Genomic DNA, 25,421 nt, shown 5'->3' with positions numbered 1-25,421 from the left:
CTCTGCCTGAGCCCCCGCCAATAAATTTTTGGGGCTGACTCTCGGGCTTCCATCCGCGTCGCCGCGCTGCCTCCTCATACCAGCGCCTCTCAGCTCTCACCGCCTCAAGTTCTTCTTTGGGGCGGCGATATTCTCCAGGCTGATCCCAGGGTCCTTCTCCAAACAATTTCTCCTCCCAAGTCCAGAAGTCCTGTGATCGCTGTTGCTGCCTTTGTTGCTTCTCCTGTGGCTCCTGCCCGTTGACACGTTGCTTGGTCCGTTTGTGGTGGGTGATTCTGTAACGGGTTTCTTCCAACTCCTCCTCTGATGAAGAGGTGGAACAAGGATTGGACCAAAATGCAACGTGGTTCGTTCGATACATCTTTAATAATGAAGAACACGAACAATACAAAACAACAAACGGCGAAAACCGAAACAGCCCTGACTGGTGCAACAAACACAGAGACAGGAACAATCACCCACAAACACACAGTGAAACCCAGGCTACCTAAATATGGTTCCCAATCAGAGACAACGATAATCACCTGACTCTGATTGAGAACCGCCTCAGGCAGCCATAGACTAATCTATACACCCCACACAACCCCAAGACGAAACACACTACAAATAAACCCATGTCACACCCTGGCCTGACCCAATACATGAAGATAACATAATAAATATAGACCAGGGCGTGACAGTGTGTGAGTGTGCGTCCATCCGTGAGCGTGTTTGTGCATGCTTTCCCACCTGTTACCTTGGTACCTGATTGATAATAAGGGTGGGATTATGAGTGAGAGGCTCCTTCAGATTAACAAGGCATAATAAAATGAATAATTCATCACACAATTAAAAAAGAAGGCAGTAGAATATTTCCCCTGGGATTGGATGGATGAAGATAAGAAAAGTATTGGACCCTCAGCTTTTGTGTGTGTGCGCATATGCACATGTCTCCATGTTTCCGTAAATGTGTGTTTGACTGAGTAACCTGGCAACAGTATTTTAGAGAAACTAGTGGACAGATTAGGAGTTCTGTAACGGCAGATTTCCTCTTCGTCTGAAAAGGAGTAAGGATCGAACCAAGATGCAGCGTGGAAAGTGTTCATGACGATTTATTAAAAAGGAACTGAACACTGAAATACAAAACAATAAACGATGTGATGAAAATGAAAACTGAAACCGTGTGGCGACAAACACTCACACTGAAACAAACACCCACAAACCAGTGAAACCCAGGCTACCTAAGTATGATTCTCAATCAGAGACAACTAACGACACCTGCCTCTGATTGAGAACCATACTAGGCTGAACACAAAACACAACATAGAAAAACAAAAATAGACTGCCCACCCCAACTCACACCCTGACCATACTAAATAAAGACAAAACAAAGGAAATAAAAGGTCACAACGTGACAGTACCCCCCCCTCCAAAGGTGTGGACTCCGGATGCAAAACCTGAACCTATAGGGGAGGGCCTTGGCGGGCGTCTGTCCGCGGTGGCGGCTCTGGCGCGGGACGTGGACTCCACCATAGTTTTAGTGTGCCTCTTTAGAGCGGCGACCCTCGCCGGCGACCTTGTACTGGAGAACCACGCCACGGGTCCCGAGTGGACGGGAGACTCCGGCAGCGCCGGAGAGAAGGGCGATTCCGGCATCGCCGACGTGACAGGCGGCTCTGGCAGCTCCTGGCTGGCTGACGGCTCTGGCAGCTCCTGGCTGGCCGACGGCTCTGGCAGCTCCTGGCTGGCCGACGGCTCTGGCAGCTCCTGGCTGGCCGACGGCTCTGGCAGCTCCTGGCGGCTCTGACGGCTCTGACAGCTCATGGCGGCTCTGACGGCTCTGTCAGCTCCTGGCGGCTCTGACGGCTCTGGCAGCTCCTGGCGGCTCAGGACAGATGGGAGACTCTAGAAGCTCAGGACAGACGGGAGCACCTGTAGGCAGAAGACAGAGAGACAGCCTGGTGCGGGGGGCTGCCACCGGAGGGCTGGTGCGTGGAGGTGGCACTGGATAGACCGGACCGTGCAGGCACACTGGAGCTCTTGAGCACCGAGCCTGCCCAACCTTACCTGGTTGAATGCTCCCGGTTAGCCAGGCCAGTGCGGCGAGGTGGAATAGCCTGCACTGGGCTGTGCTGTCGAACCGGGGACACCATGCATAAGGCTGGTGCCATGTACCCCGGCCCGAGGAGACACACTGGAGACCAGATGCGTAATGCCGGCTTCATGGCACCTGGCTGTGCCTGTGCCGCATAACACGGTGCCTGCCTGGTCCTCTCTCTCTCAGATAAGCACGGGAAGTAGGCGCAGGTCTCCTACCTGGCTTTACCACACTCCCCGTGTGCCTTTTGGGGCTGCCTCTCGGGCTTTTCTCTGCTGATTTATTTATCTACCCTCCTCCTCTTCCTCTGATGAAGCTCCAACTCTTAAAATCCCTCAGTCAACACTCAGACAACATTTTTATTCAAACAATACTTAATAATGTTCTTCAACATCTCAGATCGGTGGTTGATCAACCCCCAAACACACGCACACACATTTCAGTGTGTGGTTTCTGTGTTTGACGGATGGGGGGAGGCATTCTCCTCAGCACTAAGTCTAAGTGCCCATCCATTCTCCAATGGTGATGACAGCTGCAGAAGGGTTACCTTCTTTACTTGTCAGCCCAGCTATAGAACACATCCCTCTCTCCCTCTGTTGTTCTATGGAATGTACAGACAGCCAGTAGGCAACAACTGACTAACATTGGCCGCAGCCCTCCATCCTTAAAACCTGTTAAGCCTACCCCCTACTTTTTCGAACATTCTGTTAAAAATCGCACAACATTTCAGCGTCCTGCTACTCATGCCAGGAATATAGTATATGCATATGATTAGTATGTGTGGATAGAAAACACTCTGATGTTTCTAAAACTGGTTAAATCACGGCTGTGACTATAACAGAGCCTGTGTTTCATCGAAAAGCGCAAGAAAAACTGATCACTGAAAACTGGAAAAAGTATCAATGCACCACTTGCATGTATTGTTTACGGGAAACCAAATTACATGGGGCTAAGATTGCAAGTCCTACAGCTTCCACACGATGTCGCCAGTCTTGTCAATTGCCTGGGCTTTGTTTCTTGGTCAAACGAGTAAGAGAGAGCCCATTCTTTCCGGTCTCCGACAGGATGTTTTGGAGGAGAAATTTTCGACCATGAGTTCAAGACGTGGAGCTATTGAATACACATCGCCCCGTGATCAATTTGATAGATTATTAACGTTTACTAATACCTCAAGTTGGATTACAAAAGTATTTCGAAGTGTTTTGTGAAAGTTTATCGTCAACTTTTTTAATTTAAAAAAAATGACGTTACGTTTTAAAACGCTGTTTTTTCCTGGATCACACACTTTTCATAGATCGATATTTAGGGTATATATGGACCGATTTAATCGAAAAAAAGACCCAATAGTGATGTTTATGGGACATATAGGAGTGCCAACAAAGAATCTCGTCAAAGGTAATGAATGTTTTATATTTTATTTCTGCGTTTTGTGTAGTGCCGGCTACGCTAATTCCTTTGTTTACGTCCCCTTCTGGTATTTTGGAGTGTTGCCTGCTATCAGATAATAGCTACTCATGCTTTTGCCGAAAAGCATTTTACAAATCTGACTCGTTGGCTAGATTCACAACGAGTGTAGCTTGAATTGAGTACCCTGTATGTGAATTTTAATGAACGTTTGAGTTTTAACGAGTGCTATTAGCATTTGGTGTAGCGCATTTGCATTTATTGTTGGCAAGGTGGGACGCTAGCGCGTCGGGTTGCCCAGAGATTGTTTGCGTCAGATGGTGACTGTGATTGAATAAAGTTTTCCAAATAAAATAACATTTTATTAGTCACATACGCTGAATACAACACGTAGACCTTACAGAGAAATGCTTACTTACGAGCCCCTAACCAACGGTGCAGTTTGAAAAAAAAATATGGATAAGAATAAGAGATAAAAGTAACAAGAAATTAAAGAGCAGCAGTAAAAAATAACAGTATATACAGGGGGGCCAGTACAGAGTTAATGTGCAGGGGCACCGGTTAGTTGGCGCCACACCAAACTGGAAGTCTTCCGACTAGCTTGGAAAGACAGTACCGTGCAGTACCGAAGAGCCCTTACTGCTGCTCGATCATCCTATTTTTCTAACTTAATTGAGGAAAATAAGAACTAAAAAGCAGCATTCCCAAGAGAGGATGGCTTTCACTTTAGCAGTGATAAATTCATGAACTTATTTGAGGAAAAGATCATGATTATTAGAAAGCAAATTACGGACTCCTGCATCTGCATATTCCTTCAAAGCTCAGTTGTCCTGAGTCTGCACAACTCTGCCAGGACCTAGGATCAAGAGAGACGCTCAAGTGTTTTAGTATTACATCTCTTGACACAATGATGAAAATAATCATGGCCTCTAAACCTTCAAGCTGCATACTGGACCCTATTCCAACTAAACAACTGAAAGAGCTGCTTCCTGTGCTTGGCCCTCCTATGTTGAACATAATAAACGTCTCTCTATCCACCGGATGCGTACCAAACTCACTAAAAGTGGCAGTAATAAAGCCTCTCTTGAAAAAGCCAAACCTTGACCCAGAAAATATAAAAAACTATCGGCCTATATCAAATCTTCCATTCCTTTCAAAATGTTTAGAAAAGGCTGTTGCGCAGCAACTCACTGCCTTCCTGAAGACAAACAATGTATACGAAATGCTTCAGTCTGGCTTTAGACCCCATCATTAAAGCATATAGACTGCACTTGTAAAGGTGGTAAATTACCTTTAAATGACTTCAGACCGAGGCTCTGCATCTGTCCTCGTGCTCCTAGACCTTAGTGCTACATTTGATACCATCGATCACCACATTCTTTTGGAGAGATTGGAAACCCAAATTGGTCTACACGGACAAGTTCTGGCCTGGTTTAGATCTTATCTGTCGGAAAGATATCAGTTTGTCTCTGTGAATGGTTTGTCCTCTGACAAATCAACTGTAAATGTTGGTGTTCCTCAAGGTTCCGTTTTAGGACCACTATTGTTTTCACTATATATTTTACCTCTTGGGGATGTCATTCGAAAACATAATGTTAACTTTCACTGCTATGAGGATGACACACAGCTGTACATTTCAATGAAACATGGTGAAGCCCCAAAATTGCACTCGCTAGAAGCATGTGTTGGCTGCAAGTGGATGGCTGCAAACTTTCTACTTTTAAACTCGGACAAAACAGAGATGCTTGTTCTAGGTCCCAAGAAACAAAGAGATCTTCTGTTGAATCTGACAATTAATCTTAATGGTTGTACAGTTGTCTCAAATAAAACTGTGAAGGACCTCGGCATTACTCTGGACCCTGATCTCTCTTTTGAAGAACATATCAAGACCATTTTAAGGACCGCTTTTTTCCATCTACGTAACATTGCAAAAATCAGAAACTTTCTGTCCAAAAATCATGCAGAAAAATGTATCCATGCTTTTGTCACCTGTAGGTTAGACTACTGCAATGCTCTACTTTCCGGCTACCCGGATAAAGCACTAAATAAACTTCAGTTAGTTCTAAATATGGCTGCAAGAATCCTGACTAGAACCCCAAAATTTGATCATATTACTCCAGTGCTAGCCTCCCTACACAGGCTTCGTGTCAAAGCATGGGCTGATTTCAAGGTTTTACTGCTAACCTACAAAGCATTACATGGGCTTGCTCGTACCTATCTCTCTGATTTGGTCCTGCTGTACATACCTACACGTACGATACGGTCACAAGACGCAGGCCTCCTAGTTGTCCCTAGAATTTCTAAGCAAACAGCTGGAGGCAGGGCTCCTATAGAGCTCCATTTTTATGGAACGGTCTGCCTACCCATGTCAGAGATGCAAACTCGGTCTCAACCTTTAAGTCCTTACTGAAGACTCATCTCTTCAGTGGGTCATATGATTGAGTGTAGCCTGGCCCAGGAGTGTGAAGGTGAACAGAAAGGCTCTGGAGCAACGAACCGCCCTTGCTGTCTCTGCCTGGCTGGTTCCCCTCTTTCCACTGGGATTCTCTGCCTCTAACCCTATTACAGGGGCTGAGTCACTGGCTTACTGGGGCTCTCTCATACCGTCCCTGGAGGGGGTGCGTCACCTGAGTGGGTTGATTCACTGATGTGGTCATCCTGTCTGGGTTGGCGCCCTCCCCACCCCACCCCACCCCACCCCTTGGGTTGTGCTGTGGCGGAGATCTTTGTGGGCTATACTTAGCCTTGTCTCAGGATGGTAAGTTGGTGGTTGAAGACATCCCTCTCGTGGTGTGGTTGCTGTGCTTTGGCAAAGTGGGTGGGGTTATATCCTTCCTGTTTGGCCGTGTCCAGGGGTGTCCTCAGATGGGGCCACAGTGTCTCCTGACCCCTCCTGTCTCAGCCTCCAGTATTTATGCTGCAGTAGTGTATGTGTCGGGGGGCTGGGGTCAGTTTGTTATATCTGGAGTACTTCTCCTGTCCTATTCGGTGTCCTGTGTGAATTTAAGTGTGCTCTCTCTAATTCTCTCTTTCTCTCTTTCTCTCTTTCTCTCTTTCTCTCTCTCGGAGGACCTGAGCCCTAAGACCATGCCTCAGGACTACCTGACATGATGACTCCTTGCCGTCCCCAGTCCACCTGGCCGTGCTGCTGCTCCAGTTTCAACTGTTCTGCCTTATTATTATTCGACCATGCTGGTCATTTATGAACATTTGAACATCTTGGCCATGTTCTGTTATAATCTCCACCCGGCACAGCCAGAAGAGGACTGGCCACCCCACATAGCCTGGTTCCTCTCTAGGTTTTTTCCTAGGTTTTGGCCTTTGTAGGGAGTTTTTCCTAGCCACCGTGCTTCTATACCTGCATTGCTTGCTGTTTGGGGTTTTAGGCTGGGTTTCTGTACAGCACTTTGAGATATCAGCTGATGTACGAAGGGCTATATAAATACATTTGATTTGATTTGATTTGAGGTAGTATGTACATGTAGGTAGAGTTATTAAAGTGACTAGGCATAGATAACAGAGAGTGGCAGTGGAGTGGAGGGGGTGACTAGGCATAGATAAAAGAGTGTGACTGTGCATAGATAACAGAGAGTGACTATGCATAGATAACAGAGAGTGACTGTGCATAGATAACAGAGAGTGACTATGCATAGATAACAGAGAGTGACTATGCATAGATAACAGAGAGTGACTGTGCATAGATAACAGAGAGTGACTGTGCATAGATAACAGAGAGTGGCAGTGGAGTGGAGGGGGTGACTAGGCATAGATAACAGAGAGTGACTGTGCATAGATAACAGAGAGTGACTGTGCATAGATAACAGAGAGTGACTATGCATAGATAACAGAGAGTGACTATGCATAGATAACAGAGAGTGACTATGCATAGATAACAGAGGGTGACTAGGCATAGATAACAGAGAGTGACTGTGCATAGATAACAGAGAGTGGCAGTGGAGTGGAGGGGGTGACTAGGCATAGATAACAGAGAGTGACTGTGCATAGATAACAGAGAGTGACTGTGCATAGATAACAGAGAGTGACTGTGCATAGATAACAGAGAGTGACTATGCATAGATAACAGAGAGTGACTGTGCATAGATAACAGAGAGTGACTATGCATAGATAACAGAGAGTGACTATGCATAGATAACAGAGGGTGACTAGGCATAGTTAACAGAGAGTGGTAGTCTGGGTAGCCATTTGGCATTCAAAACATGGCAAGAGCACCAAAATGGTCGCTGGGTAGAAGCTTAAAAAGAGTAGAGTCTGACCCCCGTTAACTTTAATGGCTCTGTTGAGCAAAGCTTCAACCCCTCCAAAAAGATCACATTAAGTTAATGGAGGGCAATGTCGGAGCTGCAGTTTTATAGCGAGTGAATGTTCAATAAGGTACAGTAGCGTATGTGGCTGAGCCATGTGATGTCATCCAGCATTTCAGTTTGTGTGTGAAAGGTGAATACCAGAAAACAATCTTACTTGTGTTGTAATTAATGACATCACGCAGTGGATCTCTCTCCTGAGTTTTGTAAAGAGGAAGACAGGATCTGGAGAGAGAGTTGTGTGTGTGAGGCTCAGTAAGAGATCAGAAGGAGCTAATGCAGGTTGCTAATGTGTTTGGAGGATTAGTTGAAGCTGTAAATGTTCTTACTGAAGTGTCAAATAAAATAAAAGTTTATTTGTCACGTGCCGAATAAAAGACCTTACAGTTAAATGCTTACTTACAAGCCCCTAAACAACAACGCAGTTCAAAAAATAAGAATCTGAAATAAAAGTAACAAGTAGTTAAAGAGCAGCAGTAAAATAACAATAGCGAGACTATAAACAGGGGGTACCGGTACAGAGTCAATGTGCGGGGGGGCACCGGTTAGTCAAAGGAATTGAGGTAATATGTACATGTAGGTAGAATTATTATAGTGACTATGCATAGGTAATAACAGAGTGGCAGCGGTGTAATGTAAATATAGGTAGCCATTTGATTAGATGTTCAGGAGTCTTATGCCTTGGGGGTAGAAGCTGTTTAGAAGCCTCTTGGTACCTACACTTGGTGCTCCGGGACCGCTTGCCGTGTGGTAGCAGAGAGAACAGTCTATGACTCGGGTGGCTGGAGTCTTTGACAATTTTTAGGGCTTTCCTCTGACTCCGCATGGTATAGAGGTCCTGGATGGCTGGAAGCTTGGCCCCAGTGATGTACTGGGCCGGTCGGCGGCCGAGCAGTTGCCATACCATGCAGTGATGCAACCAGTCAGGATGCTCTTAATGGTGTAGCTGTAGAACCTTTTGAGGATCTGAGGACCCATGCCAAATCTTTTCAGTCTCCAGAGGGGGAATAGGTTTTGTCGTGCCCTCTTCATGACTGTCTCGCTGTGCTTGGACCATGTTAGTTTGTTGGTGATGTGGACGCCAAGGAACTTGAAGCTCTCAACCTGCTCCACTACAGCCCTGTCGATGAGAATGGGGGCGTGCTCGGTGCATCGGCAAACTTAATGATGGTTTAAGAGTCATGCCTGGCCGTGCAGTCATGAGTGAACAGGGGGTACAGGAGGGGACTGAGCACGCACCCCTGAGGGGCCCCTGTGTTGAGGATCAGCGTGGAGGATGTGTTGTTACCTACACTTACCACCAGGGGGTGGCCCATCAGGAAGTCCAGGATCCAGTTGCAGAGGGATGTGTTTAGTCCCAGGGTCCTTATCTTATTGATGCGCTTTGAGGCACTATGGTGTTGAATGCTGAGCTGTAGTGGTACCTTAGTATTAGTGTGTGCCCAAGAACACTATGTTAGTCTGCTTAACTTGTTATGGCTGCAATCCCCCTATCGGGATAAGTGTCATCAACAACCGCTGAATAGCATAGCGCTACATTCAATAAATATTACTACAAATATTTATATTCATGAAATCACGAGTTTCAATATAGGAAAACACAGCTTAGCCTTTTGTTAATCTACCTGTTGTGTCAGGTTTTGAAATTATGCTTTACAGCGAAAGCAATCCAAGCGTTTGTGTAAGTTTATCGATCGCACGACAAAACATTAAGTACACTTAGCATCAGGAAGCTTGGTCACGAAAATCAGGAAGCAATCAAATTAATCGTTTACCTTTGATGATCTTTGGATGTTTTCACTCACGAGACTCCCAGTTACACAACAAATGTTCCTTTTGTTCCATAAAGATTAGTTTTATAGCCAAAATACCTCCGTTTGTTTGTCGCGTTTTGTTCAGAAATCCACAGGAAAGAGAGGTCACGACAACGCAGACAAAAATTCCAAATAGTTTCCATAATGTCCACAGAAACATGTCAAACGTTTTTTTATAATCAATACTCAAGTTGTTTTTAAAATATATAATCGATAATATTTCAACCGCAAATGTCTTTCACAGTAGGAGAGGGAAAAGCAATACCTATCCAAACTCTGTTACGCAAGCAAAACTCATGTAACCACTTGACGCAATGTTATCGTTCTGGCTCATTTTTCAAAATAAAAGCCTGAAACTATGTCTGAAGACAGTTGACACCTTGAGGAAGCGATATGAAAAGGAATCTGGTTCATATCCCTTTAAATCCAGCAAAGGGAGGCTATGGAACATGGAGTTCTCAAAATAGAAGCCACTTCTTGTTTTGATTTTCCTCAGGGTTTCGCCTGCAATATCAGATATGTTATACTCACAGTCAATATTTTGACAGTTTTGGAAACTTTAGAGTGTTTTCTATCCAATACTAATAATAATATGCATATATTAGAAACTGAGACTGAGGAGCTGGCCATTTACAATGGGCACCTTTTCATCCAAGCTACTCAATACTGCCCCTGCAGCCATAAAAAGTTAAATCATGTTGGGATTTCAGACTCGGACAGGGAGAGGTTGAAAATGTCAGTGAAGACACTTGCCAGTTGGTCAGCGCATGCTAATCCGTATGGCCCTGCGGCCTTGAGAATGTTGACCTGTTTAAAGGTTTTACTCACATCGATTGCGGAGAGCGTGATCACACAGTCATCCGGAACAACTGGTGCTCTCATGCATGTTTCAGTGTTATTTGCCTCGAAGCGAGCATAGAAGTAGTTTAGCTCGTCTAGTAGGCTCGTGTCACTGGGCAGCTCTCGGCTGTGCTTCCCTTTGTAGTATGTAATGGTTTGCAAGCCCTGCCACATCCGACGAGTGTCAGAGCCGGTGTGTGTTTGGATTGGTTAAAGCTAAAATATGTAACTTTTTGAGGGACCTGACTAAATTCACCCTGATGAAGACAGCTTGTCTGTCGAAACGTTTGTTTTTAAATTGTTGCATCTGAGCTCCCAGAGTGTGCGCCTCTCTTTTTCAAGTGCTCTGTTCCGCTAGCCAGCACCTCACCTAAACAGGTGTTGGTTTCTTCGCCTCCAGATACGCATGTACACACACCTAGCAAGAGAGAGGTGTAAGCGTAAGTATCAGACTGTAGTAATAATAGAACAGTGTAGTTCTTCATCCGTCTAGACATGTGTCAGAACTGTTCAGAAAGGTATGAACATGTCCTCCTAACTGCTGAAGTCAAGCAGGACATTTCTCTAATTCTCCTTCTCTGACCTCTTTGCTTTCTCTGTCTCCTTGCTGTCTTTTTATATTCAAGAGAAATGGATATGTTATTATGTACTTTTTCGTTCTCTCTCTTACGCACGCGCACATGCACGCACGCACGCACACACACACACACACACACACACACACACACACACACACTTGGGTGAATGAATACCTATTTGTATTGTATCTAAAGCTGCAGTATGTACTAATGACTGTCTGGGTTTATTCTCTGCAGGAAAAGAGGGAGGGAGCGAAAGGGAGCATTTCTTTCCCTTTTCTCCTGGACTAAATCAGATGCTGCTGAACTATCTCACTGTCTGACCTTGGAATAGTCTCGCTCTCTGTCTCATTCCATCTCCTGCTCAAGGTCTGAAGAAAGAGAAAAATAAGAGGGAGGTGAAGTATCCTCAAAGTTATCTCCAGCCATGCTGTGTCAAGATGAGAGGAAGGGAGGGAAACTGCTGCTGTACAGTTTTATGTCCTTTTAGATCTGAGCTATACAGAGAGTCATGCTGGGAGAGGAAATGAACAGAAAGATACCTGATGTGAAGAACCACACACACAGACACACACACACACACACACACACACACACACACACACACACACAGACAGTTACCATCCTCAATTACCCACACAAACAGACTACGGAGCCTCAGGATAGCTTCATTAGTAATCCTCTCCTCAGCCCTGATAACGATCGATGGCAGCCAGTGTTGCTCCAGGGACCGGAATGAGCGCCGCACCTCCACTGATAACAATGAAGCTGTTTGCTGGCTGTAATTGCCTTTTCAGCCCTGAGACCAGAGAAGGTGACCGCTTTAAATACCCATATTTACACTACAAATTACTCTGGAGAGAGGTGAGGAGGAGAGAGGGGGGGGGGGGGGTGACTCCAAATAGTCTTTGGGGGCGGCTCTAGCGGAATGGCATTTGGGCTGAAATGGAACTGTGTCTCTTGCTCTCTCCTCCCTTCTGTTTGAAATCTTATAAGGCGTGGAGCTGTGACTTGAGCTAGCTTAATTAGCCCCAACCTACACTATATATATATTTATATACACAAAAGTATGTGGACACCCCTTCAAATTACTGGATTTGGCTATTTCAGCCAAACCCATTGCTGACAAGTGTATAAAATCAAGCACACAGCCATGAAATCTCCATAGCCAAACATTAGAATGGAGAGCTCATTGATTTTCAATGTGGCACCTTCATAGGATGCCACCTTTCTAACAAGTCAGTTTGTCATGTTTCTGCCATGCTAGATCTTTCCCGGTCAACTAAGTGCTGTGAAGTGGAAACATCTGGGAGCAACAAAGGCTCAGCCGAAGTGGCTGCTTACAGAACGGGACCGCCGAGTGCTGAAGAGCGTCAACATCTTCTGTAACATTCACTAGGGAGTTCCAAACTGCCTCTGGAAGCAAAGTCAGCACAATAACTGTTCATTGGATGCTTCATGAAATGGGTTTCGATGGCCGAGCAGCTCAATGCCAAGCGTCGGCTGGAGTGATGTAACGCTTGCAGTCATTGGATTCTAGAACAGTATAAATGCATTCTCTGGAGTGATTAATCACGCTTCACCATCTGGCTGTCTGACGACGTATCTGGGTTTGGCGGATGTAAGGAGAACGCTACCTGACCGAATGCATAGTGTTAACTGTGAAGTTTGGTGGAGGAGGAATAATGGTCTGGGGCTGTTTTTTTAAACTCGGTTTAGGCTCCTTAGTTCCAGGGAAGGAAAATCTTAATGCTACAGCATACAATAACATTATTTCCTGTTTCAGCATGACAATGCCCCGATGCACAAAGCGAGGTCCATACAGATGGTTTGTCGGGTTCAGTGTGGAAGAACTTGACTGGCCTGCACAGAGCCCTGACCTCAACCCCATCGAACACCTTTGGGATGAATCGCCCAATGTCAGTGCCTGAACTAACAAATGCTCTTGTGGCTGAATGGAAGCAATGTTCCAACATCTAGGAGAAAGCTATCTAGTGAAGGCTGTTATAGCAGCAAAGGGGGGACTCCATATGAATACCCATGATTTGGGAATGAGATGTTCAACAAGCAGGTGTCCACATACTTTTGGTCATGTAGTGCTAGGCATTGATAGGGCTGCCCATTACATGTTTGATGGGCTGCGTAAGTGCGTGCCTGTGTATCTAAAAAAAAATCTTCCCCCAACAATCCACTGTTACTCTTTCCACAGCGCAGTACTGCCCCTAGTGGTTAAATTAACTACAACTAGTGTCTTCAGCATAGGTTCTGCAGGGGAACGGTTTGGAGGACTCGCATCATTCACACAACATATGGTATGTCCTCTATGGCTAATTACTTCCTTTCATTCTTTTCAGGACTGCTTTCACTCCCCATTCCTCCTATTGCCAGTGTAACATTGTGGATGCTCACAACACGCACACGAACACAGTGTAACATTGTGGATGCTCACAACACGCACACAAACACAGTGTAACATTGTGGATGCTCACAACACGCACACAAACACAGTGTAACATTGTGGATGCTCACAACACGCACACAAACACAGTGTAACATTGTGGATGCTCACAACACGCACACAAACACAGTGTAACATTGTGGATGCTCACAACACGCACACAAACACAGTGTAACATTGTGGATGCTCACAACACGCACACAAACACAGTGTAACATTGTGGATGCTCACAACACGCACACAAACACAGTGTAACATTGTGGATGCTCACAACACGCACACAAACACAGTGTAACATTGTGGATGCTCACAACACGCACACAAACACAGTGTAACATTGTGGATGCTCACAACACGCACACAAACACAGTGTAACATTGTGGATGCTCACAACACGCACACAAACACAGTGTAACATTGTGGATGCTCACAACACGCACAAAAACACAGTGTAACATTGTGGATGCTCACAACACGCACACAAACACAGTGTAACAACACAACACGCACACAAACACAGTGTAACATTGTGGATGCTCACAACACGCACACAAACACAGTGTAACATTGTGGATGCTCACAACACGCACACAAACACAGTGTAACATTGTGGATGCTCACAACACGCACACAAACACAGTGTAACATTGTGGATGCTCACAACACGCACACAAACACAGTGTAACATTGTGGATGTCACAACACGCACACAAACACAGTGTAACATTGTGGATGCTCACAACACGCACACAAACACAGTGTAACATTGTGGATGCTCACAACACGCACACAAACACAGTGTAACATTGTGGATGCTCACAACACGCACACAAACACAGTGTAACATTGTGGATGCTCACAACACGCACACAAACACAGTGTAACATTGTGGATGCTCACAACACGCACACAAACACAGTGTAACATTGTGGATGCTCACAACACGCACACAAACACAGTGTAACATTGTGGATGCTCACAACACGCACACAAACACAGTGTAACATTGTGGATGCTCACAACACGCACACAAACACAGTGTAACATTGTGGATGCTCACAACACGCACACAAACACAGTGTAACATTGTGGATGCTCACAACACGCACACAAACACAGTGTAACATTGTGGATGCTCACAACACGCACACAAACACAGTGTAACATTGTGGAGTGCTCACAACACGCACACAAACACAGTGTAACATTGTGGATGCTCACAACACGCACACAAACACAGTGTAACATTGTGGATGCTCACAACACGCACACAAACACAGTGTAACATTGTGGATGCTCACAACACGCACACAAACACAGTGTAACATTGTGGATGCTCACAACACGCACACAAACACAGTGTAACATTGTGGATGCTCACAACACGCACACAAACACAGTGTAACATTGTGGATGCTCACAACACGCACACAAACACAGTGTAACATTGTGGATGCTCACAACACGCACACAAACACAGTGTAACATTGTGGATGCTCACAACACGCACACAAACACAGTGTAACATTGTGGATGCTCACAACACGCACACAAACACAGTGTAACATTGTGGATGCTCACAACACGCACACAAACACAGTGTAACATTGTGGATGCTCACAACACGCACACAAACACAGTGTAACATTGTGGATGCTCACAACACGCACACAAACACAGTGTAACATTGTGGATGCTCACAACACGCACACAAACACAGTGTAACATTGTGGATGCTCACAACACGCACACAAACACAGTGTAACATTGTGGATGCTCACAACACGCACACAAACACAGTGTAACATTGTGGATGCTCACAACACGCACACAAACACAGTGTAACATTGTGGATGCTCACAACACGCACACAAACACAGTGTAACATTGTGGATGCTCACAAACACAGTGTAACATTGTGGATGCACACAAACACAGTGTAACATTGTGGATGCTCACAACACGCACACAAACACAGTGTAACATTGTGGATGCTCACAACACGCACACAAACACAGTGTAACATTGTGGATGCTCACAACACGCACACAAACACAGTGTAACATTGTGGATGCTCACAACACGCACACAAACACAGTGTAACATTGTGGATGCTCACAACACGCACACAAACACAGTGTAACATTGTGGATGCTCACAACACGCACACAAACACAGTGTAACATTGTGGATGCTCACAACACGCACACAAACACAGTGTAACATTGTGGATGCTCACAACACGCACACAAACACAGTGTAACATTGTGGATGCTCACAACACGCACACAAACACAGTGTAACATTGTGGATGCTCACAACACGCACACAAACACAGTGTAACATTGTGGATGCTCACAACACGCACACAAACACAGTGTAACATTGTGGATGCTCACAACACGCACACAAACACAGTGTAACATTGTGGATGCTCACAACACGCACACAAACACAGTGTAACATTGTGGATGCTCACAACACGCACACAAACACAGTGTAACATTGTGGATGCTCACAACACGCACACAAACACAGTGTAACATTGTGGATGCTCACAACACGCACACAAACACAGTGTAACATTGTGGATGCTCACAACACGCACACAAACACAGTGTAACATTGTGGATGTCACAACACGCACACAAACACAGTGGATGCTCACAACACGCACACAAACACAGTGTAACATTGTGGATGCTCACAACACGCACACAAACACAGTGTAACATTGTGGATGCTCACAACACGCACACAAACACAGTGTAACATTGTGGATGCTCACAACACGCACACAAACACAGTGTAACATTGTGGATGCTCACAACACGCACACAAACACAGTGTAACATTGTGGATGCTCACAACACGCACACAAACACAGTGTAACATTGTGGATGCTCACAACACGCACACAAACACAGTGTAACATTGTGGATGCTCACAACACGCACACAAACACAGTGTAACATTGTGGATGCTCACAACACGCACACAAACACAGTGTAACATTGTGGATGCTCACAACACGCACACAAACACAGTGTAACATTGTGGATGCTCACAACACGCACACAAACACAGTGTAACATTGTGGATGCTCACAACACGCACACAAACACAGTGTAACATTGTGGATGCTCACAACACGCACACAAACACAGTGTAACATTGTGGATGCTCACAACACGCACACAAACACAGTGTAACATTGTGGATGCTCACAACACGCACACAAACACAGTGTAACATTGTGGATGCTCACAACACGCACACAAACACAGTGTAACATTGTGGATGCTCACAACACGCACACAAACACAGTGTAACATTGTGGATGCTCACAACACGCACACAAACACAGTGTAACATTGTGGATGCTCACAACACGCACACAAACACAGTGTAACATTGTGGATGCTCACAACACGCACACAAACACAGTGTAACATTGTGGATGCTCACAACACGCACACAAACACAGTGTAACATTGTGGATGCTCACAACACGCACACAAACACAGTGTAACATTGTGGATGCTCACAACACGCACACAAACACAGTGTAACATTGTGGATGCTCACAACACGCACACAAACACAGTGTAACATTGTGGATGCTCACAACACGCACACAAACACAGTGTAACATTGTGGATGCTCACAACACGCACACAAACACAGTGTAACATTGTGGATGCTCACAACACGCACACAAACACAGTGTAACATTGTGGATGCTCACAACACATTGTGGATGCTCACAACACACAAACACAGTGTAACATTGTGGATGCTCACAACACGCACACAAACACAGTGTAACATTGTGGATGCTCACAACACGCACACAAACACAGTGTAACATTGTGGATGCTCACAACACGCACACAAACACAGTGTAACATTGTGGATGCTCACAACACGCACACAAACACAGTGTAACATTGTGGATGCTCACAACACGCACACAAACACAACACGCACACAAACACAGTGTAACATTGTGGATGCTCACAACACGCACACAAACACAGTGTAACATTGTGGATGCTCACAACACGCACACAAACACAGTGTAACATTGTGGATGCTCACAACACGCACACAAACACAGTGTAACATTGTGGATGCTCACAACACGCACACAAACACAGTGTAACATTGTGGATGCTCACAACACGCACACAAACACAGTGTAACATTGTGGATGCTCACAACACGCACACAAACACAGTGTAACATTGTGGATGCTCACAACACGCACACAAACACAGTGTAACATTGTGGATGCTCACAACACGCACACAAACACAGTGTAACATTGTGGATGCTCACAACACGCACACAAACACAGTGTAACATTGTGGATGCTCACAACACGCACACAAACACAGTGTAACATTGTGGATGCTCACAACACGCACACAAACACAGTGTAACATTGTGGATGCTCACAACACGCACACAAACACAGTGTAACATTGTGGATGCTCACAACACGCACACAAACACAGTGTAACATTGTGGATGCTCACAACACGCACACAAACACAGTGTAACATTGTGGATGCTCACAACACGCACACAAACACAGTGTAACATTGTGGATGCTCACAACACGCACACAAACACAGTGTAACATTGTGGATGCTCACAACACGCACACAAACACAGTGTAACATTGTGGATGCTCACAACACGCACACAAACACAGTGTAACATTGTGGATGCTCACAACACGCACACAAACACATTAACATTGGATGCTCACAACACGCACACAAACACAGTGTAACATTGTGGATGCTCACAACACGCACACAAACACAGTGTAACATTGTGGATGCTCACAACACGCACACAAACACAATGTAACATTGTGGATGCTCACAACACGCACACAAACACAGTGTAACATTGTGGATGCTCACAACACGCACACAAACACAGTGTAACATTGTGGATGCTCACAACACGCACACAAACACAATGTAACATTGTGGATGCTCACAACACGCACACAAACACAGTGTAACATTGTGGATGCTCACAACACGCACACAAACACAGTGTAACATTGTGGATGTTCACAACATGCACACAAATACAGTGTAACATTGTGGATATTTACAACAAGCACACAAACACAGTGTAACATTGTGGATGCTCACAACACGCACACAAACACAGTGTAACATTGTGGATGCTCACAACACGCACACAAACACAGTGTAACATTGTGGATGCTCACAACACGCACACAAACACAATGTAACATTGTGGATGCTCACAACACGCACACAAACACAGTGTAACATTGTGGATGCTCACAACACGCACACAAACACAGTGTAACAATGTGGATGCTCACAACACGCACACAAACACAATGTAACATTGTGGATGCTCACAACACGCACACAAACACAGTGTAACATTGTGGATGCTCACAACACGCACACAAACACAGTGTAACATTGTGGATGTTCACAACATGCACACAAATACAGTGTAACATTGTGGATATTTACAACAAGCACACAAACACAGTGTAACAACATGGATGTTTACAACAAGCACACAAACACAGTGTAACACCATGGATATTTACAACAAGCACACAAACACAGTGTAACATTGTGGATGTTTACAACATGCACACAAACAGTGTGACATCGTGGATGTTTACAACATGCACACAAACAGTGTGACATCGTGGATGTTTACAACATGCACACAAACAGTGTGACACCGTGGATGTTTACAACACACACAAACAGTGTGACACCGTGGATGTTTACAACACACACACAAAACACAGGGTAACACCATGGATGTTTACAACACACACAAACAGTGTGACACCGTGGATGTTTACAACACACACAAACAGTGTGACACCATGGATATTTACAACACACACACAAAACACAGGGTAACACCATGGATGTTTACAACACACACACAAAACACAGGGTAACACCATGGATATTTACAACACACACACAAAACACAGGGTAACACCATGGATGTTTACAACACACACACAAAACACAGGGTAACACCATGGATATTTACAACACACACACAAAACACAGGGTAACACCATGGATGTTTACAACACACACACAAAACACAGGGTAACACCATGGATGTTTACAACACACACACAAAACACAGGGTAACACCATGGATGTTTACAACACACACACAAAACACAGGGTAACACCATGGATGTTTACAACACACACACAAAACACAGGGTAACACCATGGATGTTCTGTTTTTTGTAGCAGGATGGTGTTTTGTCAGGCTGATGTGCATTCAGCCACCTGACATTTGATTTGATCTTGTTGTTTAGTACCATCCAGGAAACGTGATTATGGTGGACATTTTTTTATTTTTATATATACACATTCAATAACCTAATTTAATATTCTACATGTTTTGTTCTCCTATCCCAGTAGACTTTTCAAACAAAGTCATTCTGAGATGTTAGTGTTGATGTCGTAGAATAGGATGCGGTTTCAGCCTGTCTGCCTGTAGAATGGGGCTATGAGGTAGAATAACTTTGTCCCCAACGGAACGAGAGGTGTGGTTATTGAAATCACAAGACAATGTTACACAATGGCATAATCCAGACAGTCCATGTATAACCCATTTTTACATCAACCCTTCAGGTACACAAACATGCTCAACATATCCTTCATATTAGATAGACGGCATGACAATAAGTTAAGTTGTACAATTCATTGAGATCTGATGGAAGGAGAAACGCAACATCTGGCTATACCGGATTTTGCCAAACGAGGTCCCTGTCGACCTAGTCTCAGGACCACCTCATCTAATGACATCTAATGACGTCTTCAGTAACCTCCAAGACCGATATCATCACCCTAGCTACAGTCCTCTCACTTTGTTTTGATGTGTCACCCCCCCCCGTCATCTTTCGATTGTAATGAATGAAGTCGACACTTATGTAGTGAAGAATATGATTTTATTAATTCCAATGGACACATGAAAAGAGAACCTGAAAATCCTCAACTTAATGCAGCTGGCTCTATGGTGGAAGTCTCCTGTCCAGAAGGTTTGCTTTGAGGCATACCAGTTCCCAGTTCTGTTATGTAGCGGTCAAACACAATGCTTGTCTTTGTATGTGTGAACCCTCTCTGTGCGAGATTACCCTCCACCGTTCCCCTGGTCCCAGCGGAGTGCTTTAATACACAGCATGGAGCAGTCTGACTGGACCACCCTGGGGTTACACAAGGACAGACTGTGTGTTTGTAAACGGTGGTGTGGTTGCAATGAACCTGCATTACCTCAAGTGTTTTCCCCTATTACCTTGTAGGTTCTGCAGGCTGAGCATGTCTTACTGACTGTTATAGATAACCAGGTTCTGCAGGCTGAGCATGTCTTACTGTGTTATAGACAACCAGATTCTGCAGGCTGAGCATGTCTTACTGACTGTGTTATAGACAACCAGGTTCTGCAGGCTGAGCATGTCTTACTGACTGTGTTATAGACAACAAGGCTCTGCAGTTCGGGAGGCTGGTGAGCACGTCCAACACCTACGAGCCAGTCAGCCACTGAAACCAGAGGAAGCCTGTAACCGTGACTACAGACCAGCCGTTGCTCTGGAGCATGGCCATCTGCAGTGATAAGAAATTACATAATTGACCAGGGTGCTCCACCCTCTGCCAGCACATACTCAATGGTGGATTGTAGGGTGCAAGTTTACAGTTTGGAACCCAGCACCTTAAGTCGGGGAGGTTGGACTCATAGTAATGGTATTAAACACATGAGACATAGTTTCCATGTTTTTAATACCACTCCATTCCAGACATTATGAGCCATCCTCCTGTGATGTACACACAATATACAGCTCATACATAAATCAACATCACGCGCAGCTTTTTCTTCAATTTATTAACACAGCCAAATAAACAATGCACACAATGTAAAAACAAAAATCACATCCCTTCACCCCCCCCACCACCACTATTCCACGTTTCCCCACTGTCTCAGGTCACTGGGTATTGTAGTTCTGTACTTGTATCACACCTCCAGAGGTTCAGCCGCCCCTGAGAGAGAAGAACAACAGATGAACAGGACCACAGAGGCTAACTAAGTTTCTCACCCAAAGTCTACAGTCCTCCACTATTCCTTCTGATTTGAAATAGAGCATGTGATGCATTCAATCAAATCAAAGTGCTGGAAAACAGCAGTATGTTTAATATTAATGCAGACCTATCATCCAAGGCATTACTACATGCATCTATGCACATCATACCTTGATTACATTACACATTTTGGATGCTTGTAGATTGGTAACACTAGTGCACCTTAGCTAAATCACCCAATTTCAACACTAACCTACAAAGCCAAATGGACTTAAATGGTGTTTTCTCCCAATAATGTACATAATAAAGTACTGACTAGTGTCTGACTCCTGGTGTGTGTCATGCAGTCTAGTCCTATGTTGAAGGTGTGGTCCTACTTACACAATGATGTTGTTGATGGGGATGTGGATGAGCTTGACAAAGAACCCAATGAAGCCCATGATGGCAAACCCAATCGCTGTTGCCATGGCGATCTTCTGGAATTCTAGAAATGATCAGAAGAGATGGTACAATTAGAATCTTTCACAGACAACGGCAGAAAAACCAGACAGAGCTTCACAAGAGTCTTCTTGATCAATGTGTGTTTTTCTTTACATCAAGGGTTTTAAAATAGAAACAGGCCTGCTCCATTCACCAAATGTCATGCTAAAAGAGATTGGTTATATCTGAAGCTGTGATTGTGGTCATATAAAGTCAACACTGAAGATTCAATCAGTGATTCATCATCAGTGCTATCCATCTACTAATAATGCTCTGTAGTTGCTCAGCTATGCAACGCTGCAGTCAGTTTACTTGCTACCCAAGTAACCATTTTGACAATCACCTGTGCAATGACTTTATGCTTGAGAGTGTAACCTCACTCAGCAGACAGTGAACTGACAGAAGACAAGATCCTAAAACAGGATGTCAATGGTTTACTTATTCAAGTGTATAAGTAAACCACTGACATATAAAAGGAAGCGCTGGGTGACTGATAACCATACCTTTCCTGTCTGGTTTGGTGCACCTCTTAACGAGCCTTATGGAGTCCTTGACGAACTGCCGACTGGGCTCAACGAACTGCATAACCTGGTCCATGATGGTTCGTCTGGGGAGCAAACAAGTCCGACAGACAAGGGTTAGTTAGCTAGGTCCATCAAAGTGTCACTAGCTACACATCTCTTCATCCCTCACAATTTCCTATGTATAATAAAGGGTTCAGTTACGGGTCTGTCCATAAATTCTTAAAACATTTAGGCCTGGCTTATAATGTGTTAGCTGAGGTTTTGGTCCATTTTCTGTGTGGGTGCACGAATAAACCTGATACTGTAGCTAACGTTAACTAGCTAGTTAGCTACATTAGGTAATTAACTGGGGTCGATGGCAACCATAGACTAAGAAGATTTCACAACGAAACACTAGGTTGAGCAATCAAGACAGACATTGCTTTCTAATTTCAACGTCAACGTTGCACTGAACGCCTCAAAATTGTTTGGTTACTTACCAGCAAAACAATCTAGCCAGCTACAGTAGTCAGGCGACACAATGAAAGAAGACGTAGGTATATACCATTATAACAGTTTGGCCACTAAACTAGAATAATTCTTTAAAATGTTGTTTCTTACCCGAGCTACGTTACTATATCAACGCGTCCAAACGAATATCTCTGAGAATAAATAGATGAAGTAGCTAGGCACTGACGTAGCTAAGAGGAGCCACGTCGCTTTCGGAAGCTTTCAGTAGAATCTAGATGACGTAAAATTCGGATGCACATGCGTGAGTGCAGAGAGCAAGAGGCAAAACAAATCTGGCCCAAAATCTGGCCACGAAAATAAGATCAAATCGCATGCGCCGAATACAACAGGTAGACCTTACAGTGAAAGAGGGAAGGAGGAGGGGGGGGGAATGATGTTCAGAAGCCTCCTCGACCTGGACTCCCAGAGAGGGGTGCCTACCTCACCACCCACGGCCACCAGGGGGTACCAGTACATCCAACTCGCTCCCTCAGAGGGCCAGAGAGGGATGGGGCCAACTCAGGGAAAGAGGGGCCTACACCCGGAGAAGGGTGCCAACTCCCACCCACGGCCAAAAGTGGGTGCCACTACATCCAGGCAGCTCCCTGCACCAGGGAGATGGGGGAGATGGCCAGAGAGGGCTGGGGCCGCCACAGAGAGGGTGGGGGTGTCCACCGGAAAGGGGGGTACACCACAACACCCATGCAGCGCCACTACATCCACCCTGCTCTCTTCACCAGGAAAAGAGGGGGGAGACAGCCACAGAGGGATGGGACAAACCAGGGAGGCGGGGCTGACCGCCAAAGAGAGGGCCCGCCCCCTGTCTGTGGCCACCAGGGGGTTCTACTAAACTCACCCAGAGAGGGCTGGGACCAACCCAGGGAGCCAGAGCCAATCCCAGGACAGCAGGCACTAACTCCACCATGGTTCGTTCGAGAGCCTATAGGGTAATAAATGGCGTTGTTGTATTCTTTTTTTAAATTATTGTCGAAAATGACTTATTTGGTAAATACAAAATACAAAAATAAGTTTTGCACTACAGTTTACATATACCTTAGCCAATACATTTAAAGTTTTTCACAATTCCTGACATTTAATCCTAGTAAAAATTCCCTGTCTTATGTCAGTTAGGATCACCACAATGTCAGAATAATAGTAGAGAGAAGGATTTATTTCAGCTTTTATTTCTTTCATCGCATTCCCAGTGGGTCAGAAGTTTACATACACTTAATGAGTATTTGGTAGCATTGCCTTTAAATTGTTTAACTTAGGTCAAATGTTTCAGGTATCCTTACACAAGCTTCCCACAATAAGTTGGGTGAATTATGGCCCATTCCTCCTGACAGAGGTGGTGTAACTGAGTCAGGTTTGTAGGCCTCCTTGCTTGTGATGGCCACTCCAATACCTTGACTTTGTTGTCCTTAAGCCATTTTGCCACAACTTTGGAAATATGCTTGGGGTCATTGTCCATTTGGAAGACCCATTTGCGATCAAGCTTTATAACTGACTGATGTCTTGAGATGTTGCTTCAATATATCCACATAATTTTCCTTCTCATGAAGCCATCTATTTTGAGAAGTGCACCAGTCCCCCCTGCAGCAAAGCACCCTCACAACATGATGCTGCCACCCCGTGCTTCATGGTTGGGATGATGTTCTTCGGCTTGCAAGCCCCCCCCCCCTTTTCCTCCAAACATAACAATGGTCATTATGGCCAAACAGTTATATTTTTGTTTCATCTGACCAGAGGACATTTCTCCAAAAAGTATGATTTTTGTCCCCATGTGGAGTTGCAAACCGTAGCCTGGCTTTTGTCATGACGGTTATGGAGCAGTAGCTTCTTCCTTGCTGAGTGGCCTTTCAGGTTATGTCGATATAGGACTCGTTTTACTGTGGATATAGATACTTTTGTAGCTGTTTGCTCCAGCATGTTCACAAGGTCCTTTGCTGTTGTTCTGGGATTGAGTTGCACTTTCGCACCAAAGTACGTTCATCTCTAGGAGACAGAACGCGTCTCCTTCCTGAGCGGTATGACGGCTGCGTGGTCCCATGGTGTTTATACTTGCTTACTGTTGTTTATACAGATGAACGTGGTACATGCTCCCAAGGATGAACCAGACTTGTGGAGGTCAACATTTATTTTGAGGCTTTGGCTGATTTCTTTTGATTTTCCCATGATGTCAAGCAATGAAGCACTGAGTTTGAAGGTAGGTCTTGAAATACATCCACAGGTACACCTACAATTGACTCAAATGATGTCAAATAGCCTATCAGAAGCTTCTAAAGCCATGACATAATTTTCTGGAATTT

General features: G+C 44.8%; 1 protein-coding gene and 1 pseudogene across 2 annotated transcripts; one reads left to right on the top strand and one right to left on the bottom strand.

Annotated features, from left to right (window-relative positions):
• LOC135516943 (thiamin pyrophosphokinase 1-like) overlaps positions 1–21,176 on the top strand; it is a 67,371-nt pseudogene extending 46,195 nt beyond the window's left edge.
• A 230-nt stretch (positions 21,177–21,406) lies between these two features.
• LOC135518512 (protein transport protein Sec61 subunit gamma) lies at positions 21,407–23,502 on the bottom strand. 2 transcript variants are annotated; one of them, XM_064943684.1, is made up of 4 exons: positions 23,224–23,502; positions 22,603–22,706; positions 22,001–22,103; positions 21,407–21,580 (listed from the first exon to the last, which is right to left on the bottom strand). In XM_064943684.1, exons 2-4 carry the CDS (start codon positions 22,694–22,696, stop codon positions 21,571–21,573), a joined length of 207 nt encoding a protein of 68 aa, XP_064799756.1. In that variant the 5' UTR covers positions 22,697–22,706; positions 23,224–23,502; the 3' UTR covers positions 21,407–21,570. The 2 variants fall into 2 exon arrangements, with proteins under 2 accessions (XP_064799756.1, XP_064799757.1); XM_064943685.1 differs by lacking the exon at positions 23,224–23,502 and adding an exon at positions 23,103–23,217.
• Between the last annotated feature and the right edge of the window lie 1,919 nt (positions 23,503–25,421).

The sequence above is a fragment of the Oncorhynchus masou genome, chromosome 28, assembly GCF_036934945.1.
Source record: "Oncorhynchus masou masou isolate Uvic2021 chromosome 28, UVic_Omas_1.1, whole genome shotgun sequence".
NCBI lineage: Eukaryota > Metazoa > Chordata > Actinopteri > Salmoniformes > Salmonidae > Oncorhynchus > Oncorhynchus masou.
This window is presented reverse-complemented; position numbering and strand designations above follow the sequence as displayed.